This window comes from Mercenaria mercenaria, chromosome 16 (assembly GCF_021730395.1).
Source record: "Mercenaria mercenaria strain notata chromosome 16, MADL_Memer_1, whole genome shotgun sequence".
NCBI classification, from domain to species: Eukaryota; Metazoa; Mollusca; class Bivalvia; order Venerida; family Veneridae; genus Mercenaria; species Mercenaria mercenaria.
Genome location: NC_069376.1, coordinates 3,537,336 through 3,563,955, shown reverse-complemented (window position 1 = coordinate 3,563,955; position 26,620 = coordinate 3,537,336). Strand labels below are relative to the sequence as shown.

Genomic DNA, 26,620 nt, shown 5'->3' with positions numbered 1-26,620 from the left:
ACTTGCATAGTTTTGTGTACCGAAATGAACTTTGACCTTATGATTGACCTAATGACCTACTTTCACATTTCTGTAGCTACAGGCTTCAAATTTAGACCACATGCATAGGATTGTGTACCGAAACAAACTTTGACCTTGACATTGACCTAGTGACCTACTTCCACATTTTTCAAGCTACAGCTTTCAAATTTGGACCACTTGCATAGTTTTGTTTACCGAAATAAACTTTGACCTTAAGATTGACCTAGTGACCTACTTTCAAATTTCTCAAACTACAGCCTTCAAACTAGATGCACATGCATAGTTTTGTGTACAAAGAACTTTGTCCTTGAAATTGATCTAGTGACCTACTTTCACATTTCTCAAGCTACTGCTTTCGAATTTGGACCACATGCACAGTGTTGTGTACGGAAATGAAATTTGACCTTGAGATAGTCAGTAAGTCTTGAAATTTGGAACACTCAAAAATGGCACGTTGGTGGGCGCCAAGATCACTCGGTGATCTCTTGTTACTGAATGGATTTGATTCAAACTTAAAATAGTTGTTCAGCGTCATCACTCACATCATATGACACAAGGTGCATAACTCTGGCACCATTTTTATGCCCCCGAAGGGAGGCATATAGTTTTTGAACCGTCTGTCTGTCTGTCGGTCTGTCAGTCTGTCGGTCTGTCCGCAATTTTCGTGTCCGGTCCATATCTTTGTCATCGATGGATGGATTTTCAAATAACTTGGCACGAATGTGTACCACAGTAAGACGATGTGTCGCGCGCAAGACCCAGGTCCGTAGCTCAAAGGTCAAGGTCACACTTAGACATTAAAAGATAGTGCATTGATGGGCGTGTCCGGTCCATATCTTTGTCACCGATGGATGGATTTTCAAATAACTTGGCATGAATGTGTACCACAGTAAGACGACGTGTCGGGCGCAAGACCCAGGTTCGTAGCTCAAAGGTCAAGGTCACACTTAGACGTTAAAGGATAGTGCATTGATGGGCGTGTCCGGTCGATATCTTTGTCATCGATGGATGGATTTTCAAATAACTTGGCATGAATGTGTACCACAGTAAGACGACGTGTCACACGCAAGACCCAGGTCTGTAGCTCAAAGCTCAATGTCACACTTAGACATTAAAGGTCATTTTTCATGATAGTGCATTGATGGGCATGTCCGGTCCATATCTTCGTCATTCATGCATGGATTTTAAAATAACTATGCATGAATGTGTGACACAGTTAGACGACGTGTCGCGCGCAAGACCCAGCTCCGTAGATCAAAGGTCCTAACTCTAACATCGGCCATAACTATTCATTCAAAGTGCCATCGGGGGCATGTGTCATCCTATGGAGACAGCTCTTGTTTCATGATTTCACACTTTCACTCTATCTCTGTTATTACTGAATGGATTTGATTCAAACTTTAACAATTGTTCAACATCATTACCCTTATCATATGACACAAGGTACATAACCCTGGGACCAATTTTTCATGAATTATTTCCCCTTTTTACTTAGAATTTTAGGTTAAAGTTTTGATGCACTTTCACTCTGTCTCTGTTATTACTGAATGAATTTGATTCAAACTTAAAATAGTTGTTCAACATCATCCCCCACACCATATGATGCAAGGTGCATAACTCTGGCACCAATTTTTCATTAATTATTCCCCCTTTTTACTTAGAATTTTAGGTTAAAGTTTTGATGCACTTTCACTCTGTATCTGTTAATACTAAATAGATTTAATTCAAACTTAAAATAGTGTTCAACATCATCACCCACACTATGTGACACAAGGTGCATAACTCTGGCACCAATTTTTAATGAATTATGCCCCTTTTTGCTTAGGATATACTTATATAGTTTTGGTACATTTTATCTTTACCTCTCTTATTACTTCAAGTTGATATTTTTGACATAGACTCAGGCTATTGTGCAATATCTTCATCTACAATTGGAGTCATTAAACACTCCAGTGACAGCTCTAGTTTCCTCAGATGTGCCCAGTTTCACTATCAAGCACCGAAATAGTCGAGCGCGCTGTCTCCTGTGACAGCTCTTGCTTAATCCCCCGCCACAACTGCGTGGGGGTGGGGGTAAAGGTGGTTGTTATAGGAATGGTCTCCATCCGTCCTTCCGTCCATCTGTCTGTAACACTTTAGTGTCCACTCTTACACCCCAAGAAGGATTTTCATGAAACTTGGGTCAAATGATCACCTAATCAAGACGATGTGCAGAACTTATGAGTCAGCCTTGTCGGCTCAAGGTCAAGGTCACAAATCATGTCAAAGTTTTGTGCCTTCCATTTTGTGTCCGCTCTGTATCTTCTAAACCCCTTAAAAGAATTTTATAAAACTTGGGTCAGATGATCATTCATCAATGTCAATCCGTCCTTCCGTCCATCTGTCTGTAACACTTTAGTGTCCACTCTTACACCCCAAGAAGGATTTTCATGAAACTTGGGTCAAATGATCCTTCCGTCCATCTGTCTGTAACACTTTAGTGTCCACTCTTACACCCCAAGAAGGATTTTCATGAAACTTGGGTCAAATGATCACCTAATCAAGACGTTTTGCAGAATTCATGAGTCAGCCATGCCGGCTCAATGTCAAGGTCACAACTCAGGTTCAAATGTTTGAGCCTTCCATTTTGTGTCCGCTCTGTATCTCCTAAAGCCCTTGAAGGATTTTCATCAAACTTGGGTCAAAATGATCATCTCATCAAGGCGATGTGCAGAAATTATGAGTCAGCTATGCCGGCTCAAGGTCAAGGTAACAACTGAGTATCAAAGGTTTGAGCCTTACATTTTGTGTCTGCTCTGTATCTCTTAATCCACTTGCATGATTCATATGAAACTTGGGTCAGATGATCACCATATCAAGGCAATGTGCAGAACTAACGAGTCTGCCATGCCGAGTCAAGGACAACGGTTTTAGCCATCCATTTCGTGTCTGCTCTATATCTCTTCAACCCCTTAAAGGATTTTCATCAAACTTGGGTCAAATGATCACCTCATCAAAACAATAAGTAAAACTCAAATGCTGGCTCAAGGTCACATATTAGCGTCAAATGTTTGAGCCTTCCATTTTATGTCAACTCTGTATCTCCTTAACCCCATGAAGGATTTTCATCAAACTTGTGTCAAATGATTACCTCATCAAGAACTCATGAGTCAGCCATGTCAGCTCAAGGTCAAGGTCACAACTCAAGGTCAAAGGTTTGAGCTCTGTATCTTCAAAAACCCTTGAAGGATTTTCATGAAACCTGGGTCAAATGATCACCTCTTCAAGACGTTGCACAAAAGACATGAGTCATCCATGTCAGTTCAAGGTCAAGGTCACAGCTAAAGCTCAAAGGTTTATCCTTTCACTGTCTGTACTAGTGGCGGGGGATTTAGCTGTCTTTTAGACTGCCTTGTTGTACAACAATTTGATAACTTTCAATAAAGGAACCATCAAAATCAAGATAAGTTTGATCAAGTAAGTGGTAGCTTTGCATATAAAACTTGGAAAAATGGTGATTTAGCCTGACGCAGGACTCTAACCCACAACCCTGAGATTGATAGCTAAACGGTTTGTCCACACAGCCACCTACACTTATGACCTCCCATCAGTTAAGAAGTATATACATGCAAAAGTTATATCACTATTTACGTTTCGACACCGATAATTGATTTACTGAAATATACGGAATATTCATGGGTGCCAGGACAGTACTTACGGACAATACTTAGATATCTGATAATTACATTTATTTAAAGTAACACACTAAATAGCTGTTTGTCTTTATTCTATATAAAATTGACATATTTTCAATGGCCACAGCACACATCAGGACCATTTTATTAAATGATATTGTCAATTCTTAAAAAAGAAATCAAAGAAAAGTTGAGGCCATGTTTCATGCAAAAAAGAATCAGCTATAACATGAGACCCCAAAATGCAAAGAAAGGAATGAAAATAGTTCATCAGAGCAAAAAAAAAGAGAGAGAGACTGTTTGTATCCGCCATTATTTTATCATTTTTCCGTGCCATTTTTTGTCGAGGCCGTAAGGGAGCGAAGACATGGTTGTCCAAATGGCTGTTCGGTGCGGTGTATGTGCGTGCGTGCGTCAGTGCGTCCCTCCGGATATTTTGGATATTTTTGCATGGACTATAAGCCCGTCATTGTTTGTGGGATTTAAAATAACTTGGCACAATATTTCACCACCATGAGAAAACGTGTCGCGCGCAACACCCGTTTCCATGTCTTAAAGGTCAAGGTCACACTTGGAGTTTAAATGTCAAATATTGCTATTATTGACCTTGTCCGCACAATAACTACGTCATTAAAAGGGGGGGGGGGTCCCAGTTAGGTGTCTGCGCAAAATGTTTTTTTTTGATTTTATTTATACTTTGTGGTAATATACCTACATGTATTAAGTTTCATTAACAAGTGTTACTGTTTCCAGTTTTGACTTTCTTTTATAGATATTCACATTTAAGTGGGTGGGGTAATCTTAACAAAAAGATGCAAAACTGAGCATTTTACCGAAAACAAAGAATTTTTTTAGGCCTTAAGAACGTATATAAACTAGACAGCCACATGCATTAAATAATATAGACAGCTGGTGACTACAAATGTTATATATCATTTTGAATATCATTTCAGCATAGTAATGTATAATACAGGCATATTGATACCGTTCTTATTTACAGATAAAGATAAACAATGGACCACAGGGCGCAGCTTGAGAACAAGAAATACAGGAACTGGGTGAGAGCCGGGCTTGGTATTAAATATGTAAAAGACGGCTTGGAACCATTCTGTGATCATCTTGTTAACCAGCAGCATGCTGATATATTAGATAAAGTTAAACAGAAACATAATCTATCGGCAGTAGCATGTGGACTATGCGATGTACGCACACTCCAGCCGGACCATGTTCAAACCAAAAATAGACAATGTCCTCTCGGTCAAACACATTGTAACTGTCTTCACCCACGCGGGAAAACGTCTTGTCCTAACAACGTATGTGGTGCTATATACGATGAAATCATTAGGCGTCACGCATCCACACCTCCTGCTCCATACTGGAAAAACACAGACGCTCAACAGTGGTGTACTGAACCTTGGGCTGTTGCAAAATGTTTCATAAATGCTCCAGGATATGAACACAAGACAAGAGCAACTGAGTTAGACTGTTCCGGCTTGTTGCATCTGTTGATTAATAACATAGAGTTTCATCACCATATCCAGTGTATAATTGATGGCAGTGATGCTTTCTCAAGGGTAAGTAACATATACACATTATTATGCTTAATGTTTACTTTCAAGCATTTACGGTTACAACAACAATGACATTAATATACTTTATAAAAAATGTTAGTTTGAAAAGTTTGAAAGAATTTTATGAACAAAAAATGTACTTTCAATCATTTTCGAGCTTATCATTGTGTTGAAAATGCAGTAGCTACTTTCTACCTAGCGTAATCGTAATTTCGTGAGCAGATCTGTGCGCATGGGCGGCAGGTAAGTACTACAACATTGACAAGAACAAACTACGACGTAGGAAAGTCGGAATAATGAAATCATGCAAAACGTTGACTAAATCATTTCCAAATTGGATAACCATGTAGGCTGTTTTTTCCAAAACAGAGATAAGCCGTAAAACCAGAAATAAAACAAGCATAGTGAGTAAAAATGACACTGTATAAAGACTAAAACCAAAAGTCTTTTAGTATGAACAGTAAGAAATTTGTTTGATACTAGAGTTAGCCATTATTCACCAGTAAGACTCTGTCTAAAGTTGCACATAGATACTTCAGATGATTCAGATGTGGAATTTATAGTTTGACCATTGCAACTTATATCAAGGTTATTATCCGACTTTAACCTGGGCTTTGAGCCGAATAAAATTTACTGTTTTTCAATAAAGCACTGACTAACTGATTGAAGATCTTCTGTTAGCTTTTTTCAATGCTTTTTTTACCAGATACCAAGGTAGCGGAGTCATCCGCACAAAGTAATCATGTGTGGTAGTGGTAGTGTGGTAGTGGTAGTAGTGCTGGTGGTCTGAGATATTCGTTTTGGTCTGCCACTGAAAATCAAAGTCCAACGTACATGTGTGTACTATTTTCGATCGAATATTTCACTCGTAATATACGTATATTTGTTCTGTTACATACACGACCCAGCAATGACATCAGATCTCATCTAATAGTGCTATTAGAATCGAATTAATATGAAATTACTACGCCTGACGTATAGCCGCCCATTATGTAAAAATTATCTAATTGAAATGACGTTTTGTATCATATTATTTACAATGCCCCCACCTCCACCATTCATCCGAAGAGGGAGGGGTATATTATTTCGCAGATATTGGCCGAATGATAAGGCCTAAGATCATGAAAGTTGATGGGGAGGTTAGTCATGACCAGCGAATTACTCCTTTTCATAATATTGAAGTTGGTGGATTTAAGGTCAATGTCAAAGTGACCGGGAATAGTTAAACCTTTTCCGGAGTCCTGAAACTTAATAGACAGGTTGACCATGACCAACAGATGACTTATTTTGATTTAGAGGTCAGTAAGTCAACGGTCAAGGTCACAGTGACCCGAAATACTTAAACCATTTCTGGACAATAACTTGAGAACGCTTGGGACTAGGATCACGAAACTTAATATTGCGGCTGATCATGACGAGCAGACGACTCCTAATGATTTTGATGTTAGAAGGCCAAACGTCAAGGTCACATTGACCCAGAGCAGTAGAACTTTTTAGTAAATGACTAGAGAATGCTTTCGTCTAAGGTCACATTTGACATGGAGGTCATTTATGACTGGTAAATTAGTATTGTTTTTTTTCGTGAATAATAGGCGATGTACTACTGCAAGACTTAGTAAAGTTTTCTTTTTGTTCAGTTCTGTCCTGTTCTGTTTTACATACACATACTAAATGCAATGTTCATGACTTCACCATTTGTGATAGAAAACGTTGTGTCTAAATAATGTTTATTAGCCTTGTTGATTTGTTAATGTATTGTAGGTACTTCAACACAGAAACGCCATATTTCATTGTAACAATATGGAAGTAGAGGACACAGACATTGCAAATTATATAGAAGATATGATAGAACTGCTGCAAGATGATAAAGAAATGAAAGATAGACAGGAATCTAAAAATGCGGTCAAGAAACTGCTTGAGGTAATATTCCCTACGCAACCTGTTCCTGTGTTCAAATAACTGAAGTTTTATAATGAATATGTTATTTAGACTAAGTATATAATGTTCTTTCCGCATGCATAGATATTTTTTGTTGTTTTAAATTCCGCGCTAATTTCAGCTATTTTTAATTCTCCGCCACGAGTGATAGGGGTTCTAGGGGGTCTCTGTCCGTCCGTCCTTCGTCCGTCCGTAACACTCTTGTGTCCTCTCTATATCTCCTAAACCCCTTGAAGGATTTTCATGTAACTTGTTCAGATCATCACCTTATCAAGAGGATGTGCAGAATTTATGAGTCAGCCATGCCGGCTCAAGGTCAAGGTCACAACTCAAGGTCAAATGTGTTAGCCATTTTATGTCCGCTCTATAACTCCTATACTCCTTGAAGGAATTAAATAAAACTTGGGTCAAATGATCACCTCATCAAGACGATGTGCAGAACTTGTAATTCCATGCCGGCTCAAGGTCAAGGTCACAATTTAGGGTAATTTTTTTAGCCTTCCATTATGTGTCCGCTCTGTATCTCCTAAACCCCTTGAAGGATTTTCATCAAACTTAGATAAAATGATGACCTCATCAATGATATATGTAGAACTTATGAGTCAGCCATGTTGGCTCAAGGTCAAGGTCACAACTAAGGGACAAAGGTGTAAGCCTTCCATTTTGTTTCCGCTCTGTGTCTCCTAAACCTGGGTCAAATGATCACCTGTACAAGACGATGTGCAGAACATATAATTCAGCGATGCCGGCTCAAGATCAAGGTCATAACTCGAGGTCAAAGGTTTTAGCCTTCCATTTCGTGTCCGCTCTAGATCTATATCTCCTTAACTCTTGAAGGAATTTTGTAAAACTTGGGTCGAAGGATCACCTTATCAAGACGATGTACAGAACTTATGAGTCAGCCATGCCGGCTCAAGGTCAAGGTCGCAATCTAGGATCAAATGTTTAAGCCTTCTATTTTGTGTATACTCTGTATCTCCTAAATCAAACTTCGGTCAAATGATCACCTAATCAAGAAGTCATGAGTCAGCCTTGTCAACTCAAGGTCAAATCACAACTCAATGTCAAAAGTTTGAGCTCTTTATCTCTTAAATCTCTTTAATAGATTTTCATGTAACTTGGGTCAATTGATCTCCTCATCAAGATGATGTGCAGAATTCATGAGTCAGCTATGCCAGTTCAAGGTCAAGGTCAAAGGTTTACCATTTTACTATCAATCACAGTGGCTTGGAATTAAGTGGTCTTTCAGACTGTCTTGTTAAGTATCATTATAGCTCTGAGTGCTATAATAAAGATAAATTGTTCCAGATAATTTATATTTAATTTACAGCTAATGCAGGAAAAGTTTGTAATAACAACTACAGATGAATTGGAAGTGCGTCGTATTGCAATGGATGTAATCGAACAGAAGGAAAAGAATCTTGAACAGAGAATAGTTGACGCATCGAATGAAATTGGAGTTAAAACTGATGAAAGTAAAACACAGATAAAGGAGATAGGTTCAACTATCAAAGATGAACTCGCACAGAAAAGGGTAGATATGAAAGATGATTTGAGAAAGTCAGAAATCGACTTAAAAGGAAAACTAGAGAAGAGAGAGAAAGAAATCAAGGAAGCGATTAGGATGAAGGAAGTTGAATCTACAGAGACTATGGATAAAAAAGAGATGGAAATCAAAGATAATTTGAGAATGGTAGAATTGGAATCAAAAGGGAAACTAAATCAAAAAGGGAAAGAAATTGAAAAGCATTTAGAGCGTAAAGGAGAAGATATACTTAATCAGCTGGAAAGAAAACAGTCAGCTCAGATTCAGATCGAGGCCAAGCGTAATGATGATATTACTAAGGTAAAATTATATTGTATTTTTGATAGAGTTATATGAAAAATATTGATCTCGAGAAAAATTAATAAAGACTGAGTCATTAGACTTGGCTGATACTCATGTTTCGAGGGTTTTATGTCTTGTCGGGAATGCAAGGCATTTATACCAAAAAAATATAAAAGGTCTTAGCAGTTATTGAAAAGTTCAACATAATTGGTTAATTAGATTGTTTAATTGATATTAAATATAAAATATCAACACAAATGAAATACAGACATAAAACTATATTTGTAAAAATTGAAGAGGGATCGTCCTCCAATTGTAACAATTTGTGTAAGACCTATTTTATCTTTAACTGTTTTGTGTCGCATCAGTCAATTAGATTAAGCAGCTAAGCAATGGTCAAACCTTTTTCAGTCTCAGTGTTACAGTGACCTTGACCTTTGATCTTTATAATAACAATGTGCTTTTACTGTTTACATGGAATCATCCTATAAAGTTTGACGCATTAATCAGTTCTCAATTAGGAACCGTTTTTAGTCTCAATGTGACTACGAAATTGACCTTTTACCTATTGACCCTTGAAATTTTTGTTATTTGTTTTTCAAAGTCAGTTTTAAGTAACTGCAGAAACCTATAGTTGTATTAACTGTCGTGTTACTATTGAGCATTTTGTTTAAAATGAATTCACCAAATTAAGAAAAAAATCACTGACTTGATTTATATAAGCGCTTGATCGTGGAAAAAAAAGATAAATACAAGCATTTACACTGTTAAATTTCTCTGATATAGGCAACAGCAGACGATTTAATGAAGTCAAGTCCTATTGACAGGGCTCTGCAGCCTAATTATGAAAGAATGAGAGCAGGTAATTCTTACCTTTACTCAACATTTAAAAAACATTTTATATCATTATATTATTTGTATTATTAAAGTGTGAAAGTCCTATCGGTGTGTTGAATTTATATTTGTGTTCTTTTATCGAGTTGAACCATCTATTTTCTGTAGAAAAACAGGAAGAAAGCAATATCAGTTAAACTGATGTTGGTCAACAGGTGTTTCTGATTGATGAACATTTAAAGTAATTCTGTGTAGTATGTTATGCATACTGATGATATTATTTTAATTTCTTATATTTAAAATACAGTGTAAGAGACATATTAACGTAATGAGCCATATCTTTACAACAGAGAAAGGAAAAGGGTTTGTTAGCTTTTATGCAAATATCCAATAGGTTAGAGACCACAAAATGTTTTCCCATAGACTTCCATTACAACATTGTGGCGTGTGTACGGCCTTCGATTTTCGAAACATGTATATCTAATACATTTTTAATTTATAATACAAACTTAAGGTCAACTATTGTGGTCAAGTTGCGTCCGCTATAGTTATGTAGCTTGCTCTTATGAGCCGAGGTCACTTCGAATTTTGCCCCCGCCAATATTTGTAATAATTAGAACTTCGTCATTTCGGATGTTTGTAAAATATGGTGACAGGTAATGATTGTTAATTCTTTAGAAAATTTATACAGCCGTGATATGTAAAATTCTGATGTCAATTGTAAAACTAACTGCTGCTAGCTTTGTATGAATTAATGAGACACATTTTCGCAGAAAAATTCAAATCACGGAAGGCATCTGTGCTTGTTGATTGGTACCCAGAACATTTTCGCTATTTTGTGAACAAACTAGCTGGATGGGCCCCCATTCCGTTTATAACCTGAAGTTCAGTAAGGACTTGCATGTAAATTGAGAAAGTCAATAATTTGGCATTGTTCTTGCAGCGGGATCACTGCACGCTGTTCAAAAGGTGCATAATTGATGATTTTGGCATGTTTTTTTAATGGATGGTGTAAAACTTTCGTTTTGATAACTTTCTTTATTTTTGTATGAGAATCCTGATCTTGCCATTAATTTAAAGCACAAAAAGTGCACGCAATTTAAAAAATGGCCACCCTGATTCTGCTCATAAGGGAAGTGCAAAACTGCGACTCGCTACATGTAGGACTGTCCGTGCCCAAAATTTTCGAATCTAAGGTAATCTAATATTTCCTCCAGTGTATATTTACAACTATCTTTTTTTAGTTTTATCTCTTTTTTTAAATTTCTTTTCTTTAATATCATTTTTATTCACGGTTTATTTTATTTCAGTATATTACAATTTCAAAATGAAAATAAAAAAATGTTCTCACTTATGGGCTCGAACCAGCATAAAAGCCATGTGTTGTAACCACTGAGCCATCGATACGAATGACGAGTAGGGGTTTCACTTACAATACTAATAATATGTGCGTGAAATTAGCCGGAGCAGCCAGAGTTCAGCCAGAGTTTAGCCAGAGTAGCCAGAGAAGTCAGAACTCTGGTTACTCTGGCTAGCCAGAGTTCAGCCAGAGTAGCCAGAGATCAGTCAGGATAGTCATAACTCTGGTTACACTGGCTGGTCAGAGTAGCCAGAGTTCATCCAGTATCCAGACCTCTGGTTACTCTGGCTGGCCAGAGTAGCCAGAATTCAACCAGAGTAGTCAGAGTTTCTAGATTTTTAACATCTTCTGGCTACTCTTGTCAGCCAAAGTAGCCACTTAGCCGGGTCACCAGGATATCATTACCTCTGGTTACTCTGGCTCTTTCTAACAGAGTAGCCAGAGTTCAGCCAGAGTATCTAGGATTTTAACATGTTCTGACTTCTCTAGTCAGCCAGAGTACCCAGAGTAACTAGTTAATTAAAGTAGCTCTGGTTACACTCGCCAGCCATAGTGACCAGAGTTCTGACTACTCTGGCTACTCTAAATAGCCACTTAAAATAGTTATAAACTTGAAATTCAGTTTTAAACATGCTATCTAGATAGAAATGACATATGAGACGCGCCATGAGAAAACCAACATAGTGGGTTTGTGTCCAGAATGGATCCAGATCCGCGCAGCCTGATCAGGATCCATGCTGTCCGCTATAAACAGTTTCTCCAAGTCCAATACGCTTTAAAAGCGACCAGCATGGATCCTGACAAGACTGCGCAAATGCTGGTTGCAAAACCACTATGTTTGTTTTCTCGTGGCACGGCCCAACTACTAGATTTCTTAATCAAATTTAGCTAAGACTGAAAAAAAAACTTTTTGTGAACATAGGACCTGGTTACTCTGGCTACTCTGGCTAACCAGAGTAGCGAAAACATGTTAAAATCTTAGAAACTTTGGCTACTCTGGCCAGCCAAAGTAACCAGAGTTCTGGCTACTCTGGCTGAACTCTGGCTACTCTGGCCAGCCAGAGTAACCAGAGGTATGACTTCTCTGGCTGAACTCTGGCTACTCTGGCTAGCCAGAGTAACCAGAGTTCTGACTTCTCTGGCTACTCTGGCTGAACTCTGGCTAAACTCTGGCTGAACTCTGGCTGCACTGGCTAATTTCACGCACATACTAATAATGACATTTAGACACTTAACCAAAATTTACTTCGTGGCCGAGTGGTTAGGATCGCTTACTTCAAATCACTTGCCCCTCATCGATATGGGTTCAAACCTCAGTCGGGACGATGAATTCTTTATGTGAGGAAGCCATCACGCTGGCTTACGGAAGGTCGATGGTTCTGCCGAGGTGTCCGCTTGTGATGAAATTTTGCACGGAGGGGTACCTGGGGTCTTCCTCCACCATCAAAGCTGGAAAGTCGCCATATGACATATAATTGTGTCGGTGCGACGTTTAATGAAACAAAATAAATAAATAAATATACTGATAGCACCGAAGTTGGGCTGAATGTTATAATATCGAACGCACAGAGCGTATAATGTATGCAGATTTGACAGGTTAAAAAGGTAGCACAATACGTGCCTTCTGTTGCCGTTACGTATGTAAGGGTTTCACCTGACGGGGATAACTATAATTTACACTGCCTTTTGACTTTTGGAACATGGTGGGGGTAAGAGTGAGGTTAGGGTGCCCCATAAACTGGTTTAAACTCCCCAGGAATGGTTTTGTCACTGACCGTTCTAAGGCAGTGCCCCACTGTGTTCCTGTATTTGTTTTCTCCTTCATTTGTCCTTGTGTGTGTGTAGTGTGCGAGTGTTGTTCGTGTGTGCCTTTTTTTAGGCTGCGATTTTGGAACGTGGCTTTACCTGTTGGATATTAATGTCTCTTCCCCCCCCCCCCCCGGTCTGGGGGAGATATATTGTTTTTGCCCTGTCCGTGCGTCCGTCCGTACGTCCACCATTTTATCTAGAACTTTCAAACTTCATAGAGTTGTAGGGCTGCTGGAGTAGACGACCCCTATTGTTTTTCTCCGTCAAAGGTCACAGGGGCATAATCATTGAAAACCATTTCCAATCAATAACTTAAGTACCACTTGACCCAGAATGTTGAAACTTCATAGGATGATTGATCATGCAGAGTAGATGACCCCTATTGATTTTGGAGTCACTCTGTTAAAGGTCAAGGTCACAGGGGCCAGAACATTGAAAACCATTTCCAGTCAGTATCTTGAGAACCACTTGACCCAGAATGTTGAAACTTAATAGGATGATTGGTCATGCAGAGTAGATGGCATTGCTCTGTTAAAGGTCAAGGTCACAGGAGTCAGAACATCGAAAACCGTTTCCGATCAATAACTTGAGAACCTCTCGACCAAGAATGTTGAAAAATCATAGGATGATTGTTCCTGCAGAGTAAATGACCCCTATTTTTTAGTCACTTTGTTAAATGTCAAGGTCACAGGGACCTGAACATTGATAGTCATTTCCGATCAATCACTTGAGAACCTCTTGATCCAGAATGTTGAAACTTTATAGTATTATTGAATATGCAGAGTAGATGACCCCGATCGATTTTGGGGTTACTCTGTTAAAGGTCAAGGTCACAGGAGCATATGGGAAAATTAGACCCATCGATTTTTTTCACACGAGTGAAAATATTTTATATAGCGCAAAGAAGGAGCCCTTTACTTTATTTAGATTCATGGAAAAAATATTATAGGTATTTTAGCTTTGCAACCAATGTGATAATATTCAATGCATTGTCTTTCTTATAATCATTTAATTTTAAAAATGAATTTAAAAGAAAATGGTCTTTTTTTGCGTATACTTTATGTCTGTCTATCTACAGTTAGAAATATAATAAAATATGGATACTTTGCTGAAATGTCTTCTGTTCAACAAAGAATAAATAGATTCTTATGTGTGCTTAAAGACCTTTGCAAACGACTTAGTAATCTATATTCATTTAGCTATTATTTCATACTAATTTCAGTTTTCTAGGTGAAGAATGAAATGGTCTTTTTTTAAGCATTTTGCAGATGAGTATAGGTTTTTTTTTCTTACCGGAAAGACTCGAACATTCTCGTATGTTTCCGTCAATTCTTACGGAATTTAAGCTCCTTTACGGTAAAGACTGATATCTTCTCACCCGCTAAACAGCACACATGTACGGATTTATAAATTAGTGGACGCTCCATAATATGATTTGTTTACAGCCAATAATCAATTTTAAACAGCTTGAGAATCAAAGTTCAAAATTTAATAAAGAAACGTAGAAATTTTAGGCGTCATATTTTGGGAAAGTTAGAAGTAGAAAATCAAAATTCCAATTTTGAAAGGATGATGTTGAATTTCGCTTACATTGAATTTCGCACAGACTAGGAAATCGAAATTAAAATATAAAAAAAATTCGTCGAATTTCGCGGCAGAATTGAAATTAGATTTCAAGCAGGATGACAGAAATCCAAATATTTTGAGGGGAGCGGTCGTCCAGTGAATAATGTGTCAACCAAGGGGTCGTGGGTTCGAGCATCCGTGAAAGGGGTCACGACCATGACTTCTCATATGACACCAGTACTGGGTTTTCCCGGAAGCTGGCTGTTTAAAGGATAGTTTCACATTCGATACCAGTTTTAAATTCGATAGCTTTGAAAATTCGAGCTTGCTTGAAATACAATACCGAGAATAATCTATTTAGATCCTTAACCAGGAGCCGTGTTCAACGCTTGTAGCCTAAGTCCAAAACGAGGCCAAGTTCAAGGTCAATGTCAAACTGAGGTCAAGTGATGTCTGAAGATGAGGAATGGTCACAGGTTACATCTGCATTTGTATCAAGTCATTCTAGTAAGGGTATTGATGCTAGACGAAACGGCCCCATTTGGTTAACTTCGTACGGACGGACGGACGAACGGACGGGCGGACGGAACAATCACTATATGCCTCCCGCATCAGTAGATGCCGGGGGCATAAAAACTTGAATTTCGATATATCCGATCTTGCACGATTTTCAATCTTTGAATTTTGAGCAGATCGCAGTTTCATTATTATACTGAAATTCAGCTTTTCAAAATTTGAAGTACGATTTTCGAGATGGCTCGACACTAATTGCTTGCTCGATATTTGACTTTTTCACTTCAATATCAATCTTGGAACAGGCAGTTCATTTAATACGAGATCAAAATTTGACTTTTGGAATATTATAAATTTCGATCATTAAGCTGGCCCGAAATTAAAAGCTATTTTGCAATTTGACGTTTTTCAGTCTTCAGGTGTACCTAGGATCAAAATTCGATAAGTTATGAAGTTGAATTTTGATCTTCGAGCTGGCATAAAATTCTAAGCTAGTTGGACACCGCTCACGACATAATAATAAATGTGCAGTTTTTTGATTACATAAAAAACTACTAAAAATAGTTGTTTCATAATCATGAACATCAAAGAAAGTATTATAAAAGCGAGTTTCCATCTGATTGTAAGAAAGTAGAAATTACTTTTGGAAAGTCATTGTTTGGCTTTATAATAATGTGTTTGTTGAGAATACCGTTATAAATAGTATTCTGATTAAACAATCAACAGCCATTTAGCATTCTATTTTCTAATCTATCTTTGCAATCACTGTAAATTAGACTTAACAATATCCCTAAATCCATATGATCAAAAGTATTAATGTAACGGTACATTGGCGAAGAAGGGTTAGACATCGGCCTGAAATACGGAGTAGGCCGAAAACTAGCGAACAGTCTCGACAGCCGATTTACCTGGCCAAACGTATTATCGGTTTTTGTGGTGATTTTCATGATGGGTCTAATTTTACCATATGCCTGAACATGGAAAACAATTTGTGATCAATAACTTGAGAACCACTTGATCCAGAATGTTGAAACTTCATAGGATGATTGAACATGCAGAGTAGATGACCCCTATTGATTTCTCGGTCAGTCTATTAAAGGTCAAGGTCACAGGGGCCTGGTCATATAAACTCATTTCCGGAAAATAACTTGAGAGCCACTTGACCTAGAATGTTGAAATTAAATAGGATGATTGGACATGCAGAGTAGATGACCTCTATTTATTTTGGGATCACTTGATCAAAGGTCAATGTCACAGGGGCCTGAACAGTGACTTGAGAACCACTAGGCCAAGAGTGTTGAAACTTAGCGGGATGATTGGACATGCCAAGTAGATGATCCCTATTGCAGCCAACCATTAGTGTCTCTTTGACTTCCGCTTCTGACCCCTATTGACTTCTTACCTATTGGGGGAGACATGCACTTTTTTACAAAAGCAATTTTTAGTCTTCCTTATTTTAATAATGCTAAGATGATGGATAAATTACCACAGAGACTCAGTTACCGCGGATCATGGTAACTGATCATTTTTAAAAATATATGCGGATTCAAGGTAATTTTCAAATAGAAAGTGAAAGTTTAATTTGTTATACCTATTTTTCCGTTTCTGTTGATAAGTTCAACTTGGTTATTATACACAAACACTAAAATATAAAACGGTTCATGTTTCAGTAGACAATAGTGACATTTTGAACCAAATTAATGTTACCATTGGAACGAACATCATGGGGACTGAATCACACCTTAAAATGTCAAAAAGTGCTAAAACGTTTTAAATGTATGTCAGAGAACTTGAAAAATATTTTCTAGTTTACTCAATGCAGAGAAACATTAAGCAGAAAGAAACAGAATGAAATTGCATTCCTAATCGAGCACCACTGCATGGAAGATGGAAGGAGCGACTAATAAGTCTCACAAAAATAGCGCTGAATAAAGTTCCCATGGACACATTTCTAGTTTTCAAATATCTTTCATCAGATATAAAAATGCGGATGTGTTTTAATTCTAAAGTTTGCTTAAACAGTATTAAGTCTGTTACACAGTTTTCCTGCGAAAGAGCTGATATATACAGTGAACTGTTTCAAGTAATCCTCTTGCTGTACAACAAAAAAAAACACAAAAAAACTTTTGACATTCGGGGAAAAAACGAGAGGGATTCATGACAAAAAGAAGCACAAGGAAAGGCATATTATGTTTGAGTACTGATTTTTTTTTTGTATACATGTATTAATGAACTAGAATGAACTGAACAGTTAAAGACTGAATTAAGAAATGTGTTCTTTGAAGGAACTCTCAAGGTCACGTAATTATCCGCATTGTGTTCAATTGTTCCGGAAATCCAATTAACAATACAAACTTGCTAAACAGTATCCAATGTCAAGAGTAGGGCGTCTAATTGTGCGTGACAAATGTAAAATTGCTGGCAAATTCAATTTCGGTATTAGATCCGTACAGACACTCGGTAATTTCCGTACAGTAACGTATTTTCCGAAAGAGATTTCAGCATTCTGCTGATGGCTGCTCGTATAAACTACGTAAGCAGCCGAATAATAACGAAATAGCATTCGGAGAATACGGAATCGAACGGCAATTGCCGAGTGTCATCACGTGTCTATTACCTTAGCTACTACTTGCTAGAGAAGTACTCTGCAACAAGATACACTCATTTTTGTCATTTTATTTTAGGGTGATGTTTCTTAAACTATCATGGTCCAATGAATGTTTGTCTTATTATAACTACTGTTATTTTTTATTTCATTTTTATGATATAGTGTATGTTCAGTTGTCAGTATTTGACAGCCGTTGAGTTCGACAGCAAAAATAACAACAAATGCTTTCATTTTGTCAATGAGGTTATAATATAGGGATTACGCATGTTTTTCCTGTTATAACATCTGCCGAGGGATTGTAATTGCCTAACCCGATAATTCTTTGAAAACTGACAAATCTCTTGTAACCAGCGTTTCCAGAAAATAACTTCTACAAGAGAAATATTTCAAATTCGTGAAATATGTTACATGAAATAATGTAAGAATAAAAGTAATGTCGATAAAATTACATTTTATAAAATTTTGAAAAAATAGTCTGAAGTGACTTCGAACCCGTGGTAACGTGTGTGAAAGTCTGAAAACTTTCTACTTCACCACCGTGTCATTGGCTTATTTCATAGACTTTATTAGAAAAATATATATATATATATATATATATTTGAGCCACGCCATGAGAAAACCAACATAGTGGCTTTGCATCCGCGCAGTCCAGTAATGATCTATGCTGTTCGCTTACGGTTTTGCAAATTGCTTTGAAAGCAAACAGCATTGATCCTGACCAGACTGCGCGGATGCGCAGGCTGTTTTGGATCCATGCTGGTCGCAAAGCCACTATGTTTGTTTTCTCATTGCGCGGCTCAATTTTAGTATATGAATATTGCGTAGACAAACGAAAACACCCGAAAATATTGGAGAAAATTTATAAGTGCCAGTCAATATCAATTGTAATTATGAAGATACTGTAATCTTATTCATTTTCTTTGTTTGCTGCTGTGTATAAGATTAATATTTTATTTAAAACACTCAGTGTGTACACTGCAAATACATAAACAATATTATATACAAATAATTCATTCTAACATAGACATCGATGATACATGTCATACAATAATCAGAGGGGAACAAGATAGCCTTAGGATATCACACCCTCACAATTTTATGCAATCTCTCCAGGCATATATATGTTTTTGATATCACAGAAAATGACATCACTCGACCATCTTCTATTTCCGGAAGTAAAGAAAATGAAAGTAGACATGCCAAACTTCAAAACGAAAGTTGCCTATGGATTGGTCGATAGTTAGAGGCCACGTGCAGTGGTCATCCCGTCTAAATATGCATGTATACGGACGCATTAAAGGGCCATAAGACGCTTATACAATTAATTACGTTACAGCTGCGGAAAGGTTATAAATTAAATTTACTAAAGAATCTGGTGGCGTTTACGGATCTATATTTCACACCACCTCCTAATTAGGAGGACCGCGAACAATGCGAGAACGAGAAGGTACAACTTCAGTGTCAAAGAAACATCGCAGAGAAACAAAAATTTGATAGATTTATGAACAAATTGTACATAATTTGAATGAAGAAGATTTCCCCCTCCGATAATGCTTCAAGTTTCAAGTTTAAGTTTCAAGTTTATTTATTTAGCCATGGCATATTGCATGCATGAGACTATAACAGTATAAAATAACAAATAAAATGTCAGTGTGGAATGCATATGGAAACAAGCGCCATAAACAGGCTGAACACCACTAAATCCAGCTGGTCTTTATTTAAATATAAAATTCAGTTACTTCATAACGGTTTTTGACATTTTCTAGCATATCAGATTTTCAGAGACATATTCCCATAAAGAACTAGATCGCTACTTCACAAAAACAAAAAGAAAAGGGGGTATTAACTTTTAATAGCGAGCATAGCTCGCGAGCAATTGCGCGAAGCGCAATTGCGAGCGCGTAGCTCGCCTTACGGCAATGTGTAGGCGAATATAACAAAGGTGTGCCGAATGGGGCAAAGTGATGTAGCTGAAAAATTTTCCTCTCGTCTGGGCGCCGCCATTTTGTTCTACTTCCGTCAAAGTCGGGAAATTTGTTGTTTTATTTTTAATTTTATATTTGAGTTACAATCCCTATGTTCATTAGGTGTCTTTATTTTTTTTAAAAAGTTATGTTATGGAAATAATTTCAATTTTGCTTTTATTTTACAAAGTGCGTGTCCCTAGAGGACAGGTGCTCACAGGAAATGCTTTGTTGGAAGTGAATACAGAACTTCATTTGATTGCTGAATATTATCCATCACTCAAAAATAATGCAAGAAAGATTTCCAGTTGGTAGAAAAAAATATGATTTTCTTTTAAAAGATCAAGCATTGGCCAGAAAATGGGATAAAATGTCATAAATAAGCATAAAGTCATAATAACGCCGCAAACAGGTAATGACGTCACTGTGACACCGGCTTTTTGCAACGTATGATATTCGCTGTTACAGGTATAATGGCACTAAATTATTGTTTCTTTTCAAGTGAATAGGTTCTCGGAATTGTAAGCAGTGAATAGTTTCTTTGTCGTTTAAGCTACGCTTTGCCTTTTTCATATTAAGAAAACTACGGTTCGTTAAATACAACCCGCTGAATTTACTCCTTTTCGCTTCTTTCAATTTCTCTTTTCGAGACATTAAATTCTTACGCCGCCATTTTTACCAAGCATATGCGATAGGGACATTCCGATTTCAATAGAATGCCAAGTGATACATACTGAAACGTGATAGGTTAAAGTAAGCACGTTGCTGTCGAGAAAATGCACTGGGAAAGGAAAAAAGATAAACACTATTTATATGAAAATCCCCGAGACGGTAACGTCCGAATATAGTTATTCGTCTTTGTTGTTTGCATATACTGAGGCAATTTTTTTTATGTTTTCCGGTTCCGGTTTACGTACACGTCGCAGAATGGTTGTCTGCATGAACATCCGAGCACCCCGAATCAGTCACAGAAATTCGTAAACCGCGCCAACATGATTCTTTTACTTCTTTTTCGTAATGAAAACTGTACATGCAACTGAAAAAAAAAACACTTTTAAACAGTAAGGAAGTGTAAAGGCCGTAAGGTCTCTGCTTGGAGTGCAAAAACAAACAAAAAATCCTAAAGCCAGTGCGAGAACGCGGTGAATGACGTCATCGTCACGGCTTCCCGTAAATTTTGCAAAGAATGATATTCGCTAAAAGAGGTATGATGACACTAAATGTAAACTGTTAGTTCACTCAGGTTCTTTTGATTGTTGAATATTTCTTTGTAAGTGGATATATAAAAGATAAATCCCCATGCTAGGCGGTGCCTTAATTCATATTATTTGGACTACTTGTGACTAGACCAGCGGAGGCTTACATTCTATTTGGTAGTGATCAGCCTAAACAAGACCGTAAAACCCCACTTCCGGTTCCGGTGTATTATATATAGAGCGTTCCGGCTATACTCAATTCAGTCTAATACCCCAGTCACACTTGCGGCGCGGATAGCTACGTTTAGCCACGGATAGAAACGTAGTAATCCGTATCGATCTGTACCTGAGCCCTACCTTAAAGTAGTAATCCGTATCAATCCGTACCAATCCGTACGACTCAGGTACGGATTGATACGGATTACTACGTTTCTGTCCGTAGCTAGACGTAGCTATCCGCGCCGTATGTGTGACTGTGGTATAAGGAATGAACGCTCAAGGTCTCTGTTGAAAATGAAATCAAATACCTAACAATTTCACAAGATGATTGGCGCTTAAAACCATGATTTATTGATATGTAAATTAGACAGATTTGATTGACAGTGCCAGACCCAATTTTTGTGAGTTTACAGCATTTGATCTGTTCGTAGAGATCGCTGATTGGTTTTAAATGTTTCTGTCGCGTGCTCTCGAGTTTTTATTGTTAGAAAATTATCTTTGACTGTATAGAAACCAAATAAGCCAAAGTTGCGCATTATAGGGGATAATATGAAGTGTGCAGCATTCATTTAATGGATTTTATAATGAACCAGACTTTGGTCTAAGAGTTAACCGCACTTTTGTGAGTAGTTCTTATCATCTATCTTTATTTACGCATCGTTATAGCTGAATTTGCATAAAAGGTATCTTTTGACCCGGCTTTCAAATATTTCTGTATATTTGAACGAAATATTACCAAAACAGAGATCTACTTGTTTTTGTAAACTTTGAAGAAAAGATGCATCTATCATTTCTGTGAATTTAATCATCGTAGAATTATGATTATTGCCTGTTAGAATGCGTTAATCATAGAATTATGATTATGGCCTGTTAGAATGCGATAATCATAGAATTATGACTATGGCCTGTTAGAATGTGTTACTTATAGAGATATTGACACGCGGATCGAGGAAAGATTGATTTTGTAAACAGTAGCGGAATATAAACATCTCATTTAAGTACCAACATTGTCGGAGACGTAAATGAAATATTATTGTGTCATGTAGGCTAGAAGAATTGTTAAAGAAATATATTTTAGTGAGTGAGTGAGTGCTTTGGGTTTTACGGCGAATCGACACAAAATGGTCATACGAGAAGAAGTCATATTGCAAACGCCAACTGTAAAGCATAAACATCGATGTAAAAATGTAAAGCATACCTAAAACATCCATGTAAAAATGTAAAGAACACTATGAATAATGTAAAACATATCTAAAAACATCCATGTAAAAATGTAAAGAACACTATGAATAATGTAAAACATATCTAAAACATCCATGTAAAAATGTAAAGCATATCTAAAATCAGTTATGTATAAATGTATATACGTATGTGTTAAAATATATTTTAGATATGTACTCTTGATGCCAAAGTATAGTTGTTTGTAATAAATAGATCAGCCTCTTTCTGTATAGATCAACTTTATGCATCGAGGCGTGTCTGTACTTTAAGCTCATAACAATACTGCGGTAAACACCGAGGATAGCGAACAAGTCACTCCTCACTAGGTAGCAGATGTCAAGATTAGGACTTTTCGCAAGCCGGCCAGAGACCGTCTTCCTTCGATTCAGCAGAAATCAGCTAAACAATGTGATTTGAAAGAAAAAAAGCGCATAGTTATCATGTATTGTATGATTTCTTAAATTCCGATAGAAATATTTGCCATTTATAAGACTCTGTAGTCCATAGGTAGGTAATAGTGAAACATAGGTTCGCGAAAATATGGATAAATTTTCCGAAATATTGTCATATTTGGCGTTGTGCTAAAAAGTTAGGGGAAAAGCAGGAGTCCAACAACGCAAAGTGCCTTGAACACAAGCCTCGCCTGTACCTATTCTGCATAACAACAATATCTGTCAACCGATTACTTTTTTTCAGTACTCCTTTTTGAATTAGACCTCTGTTGTTTTGACATTTGCACACAGAGCCAGCAATCAGCACTCACAGTTTCTCATCTGACCAACTTCAGGGCACTAATTCCGTTCAGGTCGGCTGAATAATTGTCAGAAGATTTTTGAATGACCATTACACAGCACCAAAGAAACACATTCCGCATTGAATATCATTTTGAATTTAAAACAGGGCCTTCAGTTTTGACACTGACTTTTATTTTGAGATTTTTGCCAATTTGCATCTAAGGCCGGAAACTGCCAACTGCTACCTAATGAGAAACATAACCTTGTTACTTTCCTTGAAATGTTGTATGATAAATGCAAGAATAACCAAATATAACATTGGTGCCTTTCAGTTGGATTTCTCTGACTTTTTCGTTATTACCCTTGCCCAAGATGTTGCGGTTTATAAAAATAAATATGGCATTTTAGTGTAGGTTCATTTAATCGATTTCCAATCCAATGAAATTTATTATTTAGATATTGCTATGAAAATTACAAGTAAATCAACGATAAAAACAGAGGAAGGACCAATCTAAACCGAACAGCAAAAGAAACTATCCAGATGTATAACTGTGATTCTATTTAATAAGAAAAAACTTAAAGTTATAAATTTGACCTGTTTAAGAAGTCCCAGAATAGACGTTTCGCACGAAATTCACGTGCGCGTGTAACTAACGATATTCTTTGTATTATTGTCATTGGAAACATCAATGATTGACTGACTAGAAAAACTGTATAAAGTTAAAATAAAAAAATGTTGGTTGTATGGCACGACTGAATCAAATTCAGCGTGAGAGCGCAATTGGGACGTTTCATCAGCGGCAGCTAACGTGCAGAAGATATGGCCAGAATTTCATGCAAACTCAATGTACTGACTTCACGGTTGATTTTTTTTTATTCTTCAAGTCTAATGTTGTATGAAGAAAACAAAAATTTCAAATTCATAAATAGTTTGCCTGATTGAAATTCATCAAGAAACCATTCCATCAAGATACCACTTTTTAGCAGTCTCTTAATACAGTTTCGACCAACGTATAATAATGAATTCTGACATGGATCTTATAAAATGCGGTTGTATTGAGATGCAGTGTTTGTACATTTCTATGGACAAGTTAAGCAAAAGGAGTAAACGGTTAAAAACTATCTTTGTATCATGCATATAGTGATGGATGCTGTACACTTTTTCTAAATATTCTATACTTACATGAATAGGTTATATTTTTGTGTTTTCACTTGAATATTTAATTATCGCAGTGAGCAGCTTTCTGCACACCTGACACAAGTACTAAATTCATACTACCTGAATCTGATCAGAGTTACTGGCATATGAAATTTCAAAAAAACATTTGAGATCTAGGATAATGTCTTTTCAAAAGGCATTCGGATTAACTTGTTTATACAAAACCATTGACATCACTTATAGAAAACGAGGAATGTACTTTGTTAAATCTTCAAACCATTCGCACAACTTCAAATCCTACTGTCTTTAAAACATGTTAAACATTAGCTTTGGGCTAATCTTTTTTTTTTTTCAGACCATTCGGGAAAGGTTATCAATCCGTAATACAAAAATTAGATACTTCTAAAATACAAGTTTGATGTTTATCATTCATGTGTATGATAGGGGATGAAAATCCTCGAGACGGTAACGTTCGTATATAGTTATTCGTCTTTGTTAGCTGAATAATGCGGGACAATATTTTATGTCTTCCGGTAGTGCACAGACTGGTTGTTTGCATGAGTAACAAAGCACCTCAAATCAGTGACAGAAATATGTAAACCAAGCCAACATGTTTCTTTTATTTCTTTCACTCAAAAATAATGCGAGAAATGATTCTTGTTATTTGTGAAAAATAAAAAAATAAATGAGTATTTAGTTTATAAGATAAAGACATTGGACAGACAACGGAACAAATTTTCATTTATTTAATAATCATAAATGTAGGCTGAAGATCAGTAATTCAAATCCTTCTTTGTTTCATATAAAAAAAAACGACAACTTCAGGTCGTCTTTACGTATCTTTATTGAACATCATCTTTTCCTTTACCTATTTTTCGTGAAAGTTTTTTTTTTTTTTTTTTTTTTTTTTCTTTTTTTGAGGCCCAAATGGTAACCCCGTTTATTATCCCCGTAAACTGGTATAATAGGGGTCGGAGAGCCATCCACCTATTAACCTTACAATATACATGGTTACAATATACAATATGAAATTATGAAATAATACAATACTGTGCCCCAACGATAACTTGATATTTACAAACATGACTATAAATAGATTAAAATGGAACATAGGGAATTCAACATTTTTCAAACATGTTACAATCTAAACATTTCTAGATTTTGCACCAGTTACGAATTAGCTCAGTGGTAAAGCATACTGTCCATGTTCAACAGATCTTTTGCCGTGTGGGTTCGAAACTCATCATGGACATTTCATTTTTATTTCACTCTTGCATAAAAATTAAGATTCCTTCATGAGCTCTGTGACAACTTGACCGAAAGGTATCTAAAGGCGGTATGGCGGATCAGAATAGTTTATTAAATATCTAAGATTATCGGTATTTTGATTAAATGCATGCACTTAAGCCATGCAAATAATGAACATACTATTGTGTTATATAAAGACATAAAATTATATACAAATACAAACCATCTAAGAAAGAAACAAAAATACGGAAGCAAAAATGTAAACTAATAGGAAAAACAAAACAAAAAATCTGGAAAAAAAAATCCTCATGAGGATTCGAACCCACAAAACGATTTCCTTATATCCAATTGATGTCTGCATTTTACCTAACTGAGCTATGCTGCCATATACTTAATAGATATTCAAAATGAAAGAAATACTAATATTTGCTTGTCAAGTAATGTGCAAGCATTATGAATAGTTATTTCATCAGTTATCATGAATTAGACTCGTCCTCGCGTTTCGGCGGGAATCACGTTATCATTGGGGATTAGTACAACAATATATATTTTGAACCTTACAGTATGTATGTATACTATGAGATTATATAGTTCAACAATGTATATTTCTAAACTCCAGCAAATACAAGTACATACACAGTAAATGCATAAATGCATAATTATATGATATATATGATACACATGATATTTACTTGATATTAAAACAAAACCATACATATTGGACTTTCTCAGATAATTCTCAGATAAAATGGATTTTTTTGTATGGAGGTGGCCCTCAGATGGACCTCAAAATTTTTTTTTACTGAAAAAGAAATAAGAAAAGCTGCTGACCCCCCCACCCCTCAAAAAAAAAGGTGGGGGGGGGGGGGGTTGAGATAAAAAAAATGGGGGGGGGGGTACCTTTCCCTGATATCCTCAAATATAAACCCTTTATTTTACATTAGGTGTGGGTAATTTGAAAAGTAGCAAATGTAAGTATTTTTATACAAATCTGTAAATCTACGTATTAAGGTTTGGTCATATATTAAGTTTTTGAACCAGTTTTGACCAGTTTTTATCAAATTTTTGATACTCTTTGTTAAGTTTAGCTATATATTTCAGTGTTATGAATTTTTGTTTTAAATATTGAATAAACAATGGAATATTTAGACACTGTA

General features: G+C 36.6%; 1 protein-coding gene across 1 annotated transcript in view; it reads left to right on the top strand.

Annotated features, from left to right (window-relative positions):
- The window catches only part of LOC123556276 (uncharacterized), a 103,599-nt gene that overhangs the window by 39,271 nt on the left and 37,708 nt on the right, over window positions 1-26,620 (top strand). The window contains exons 2-5 of the mRNA XM_053526060.1: window positions 4,696-5,269; window positions 7,028-7,186; window positions 8,535-9,050; window positions 9,819-9,894. Of these exons, the coding sequence (XP_053382035.1) occupies window positions 4,709-5,269; window positions 7,028-7,186; window positions 8,535-9,050; window positions 9,819-9,894 (1,312 nt within the window). The 5' untranslated portion in view covers window positions 4,696-4,708. The remainder of the gene's footprint in view (window positions 1-4,695; window positions 5,270-7,027; window positions 7,187-8,534; window positions 9,051-9,818; window positions 9,895-26,620) is intronic.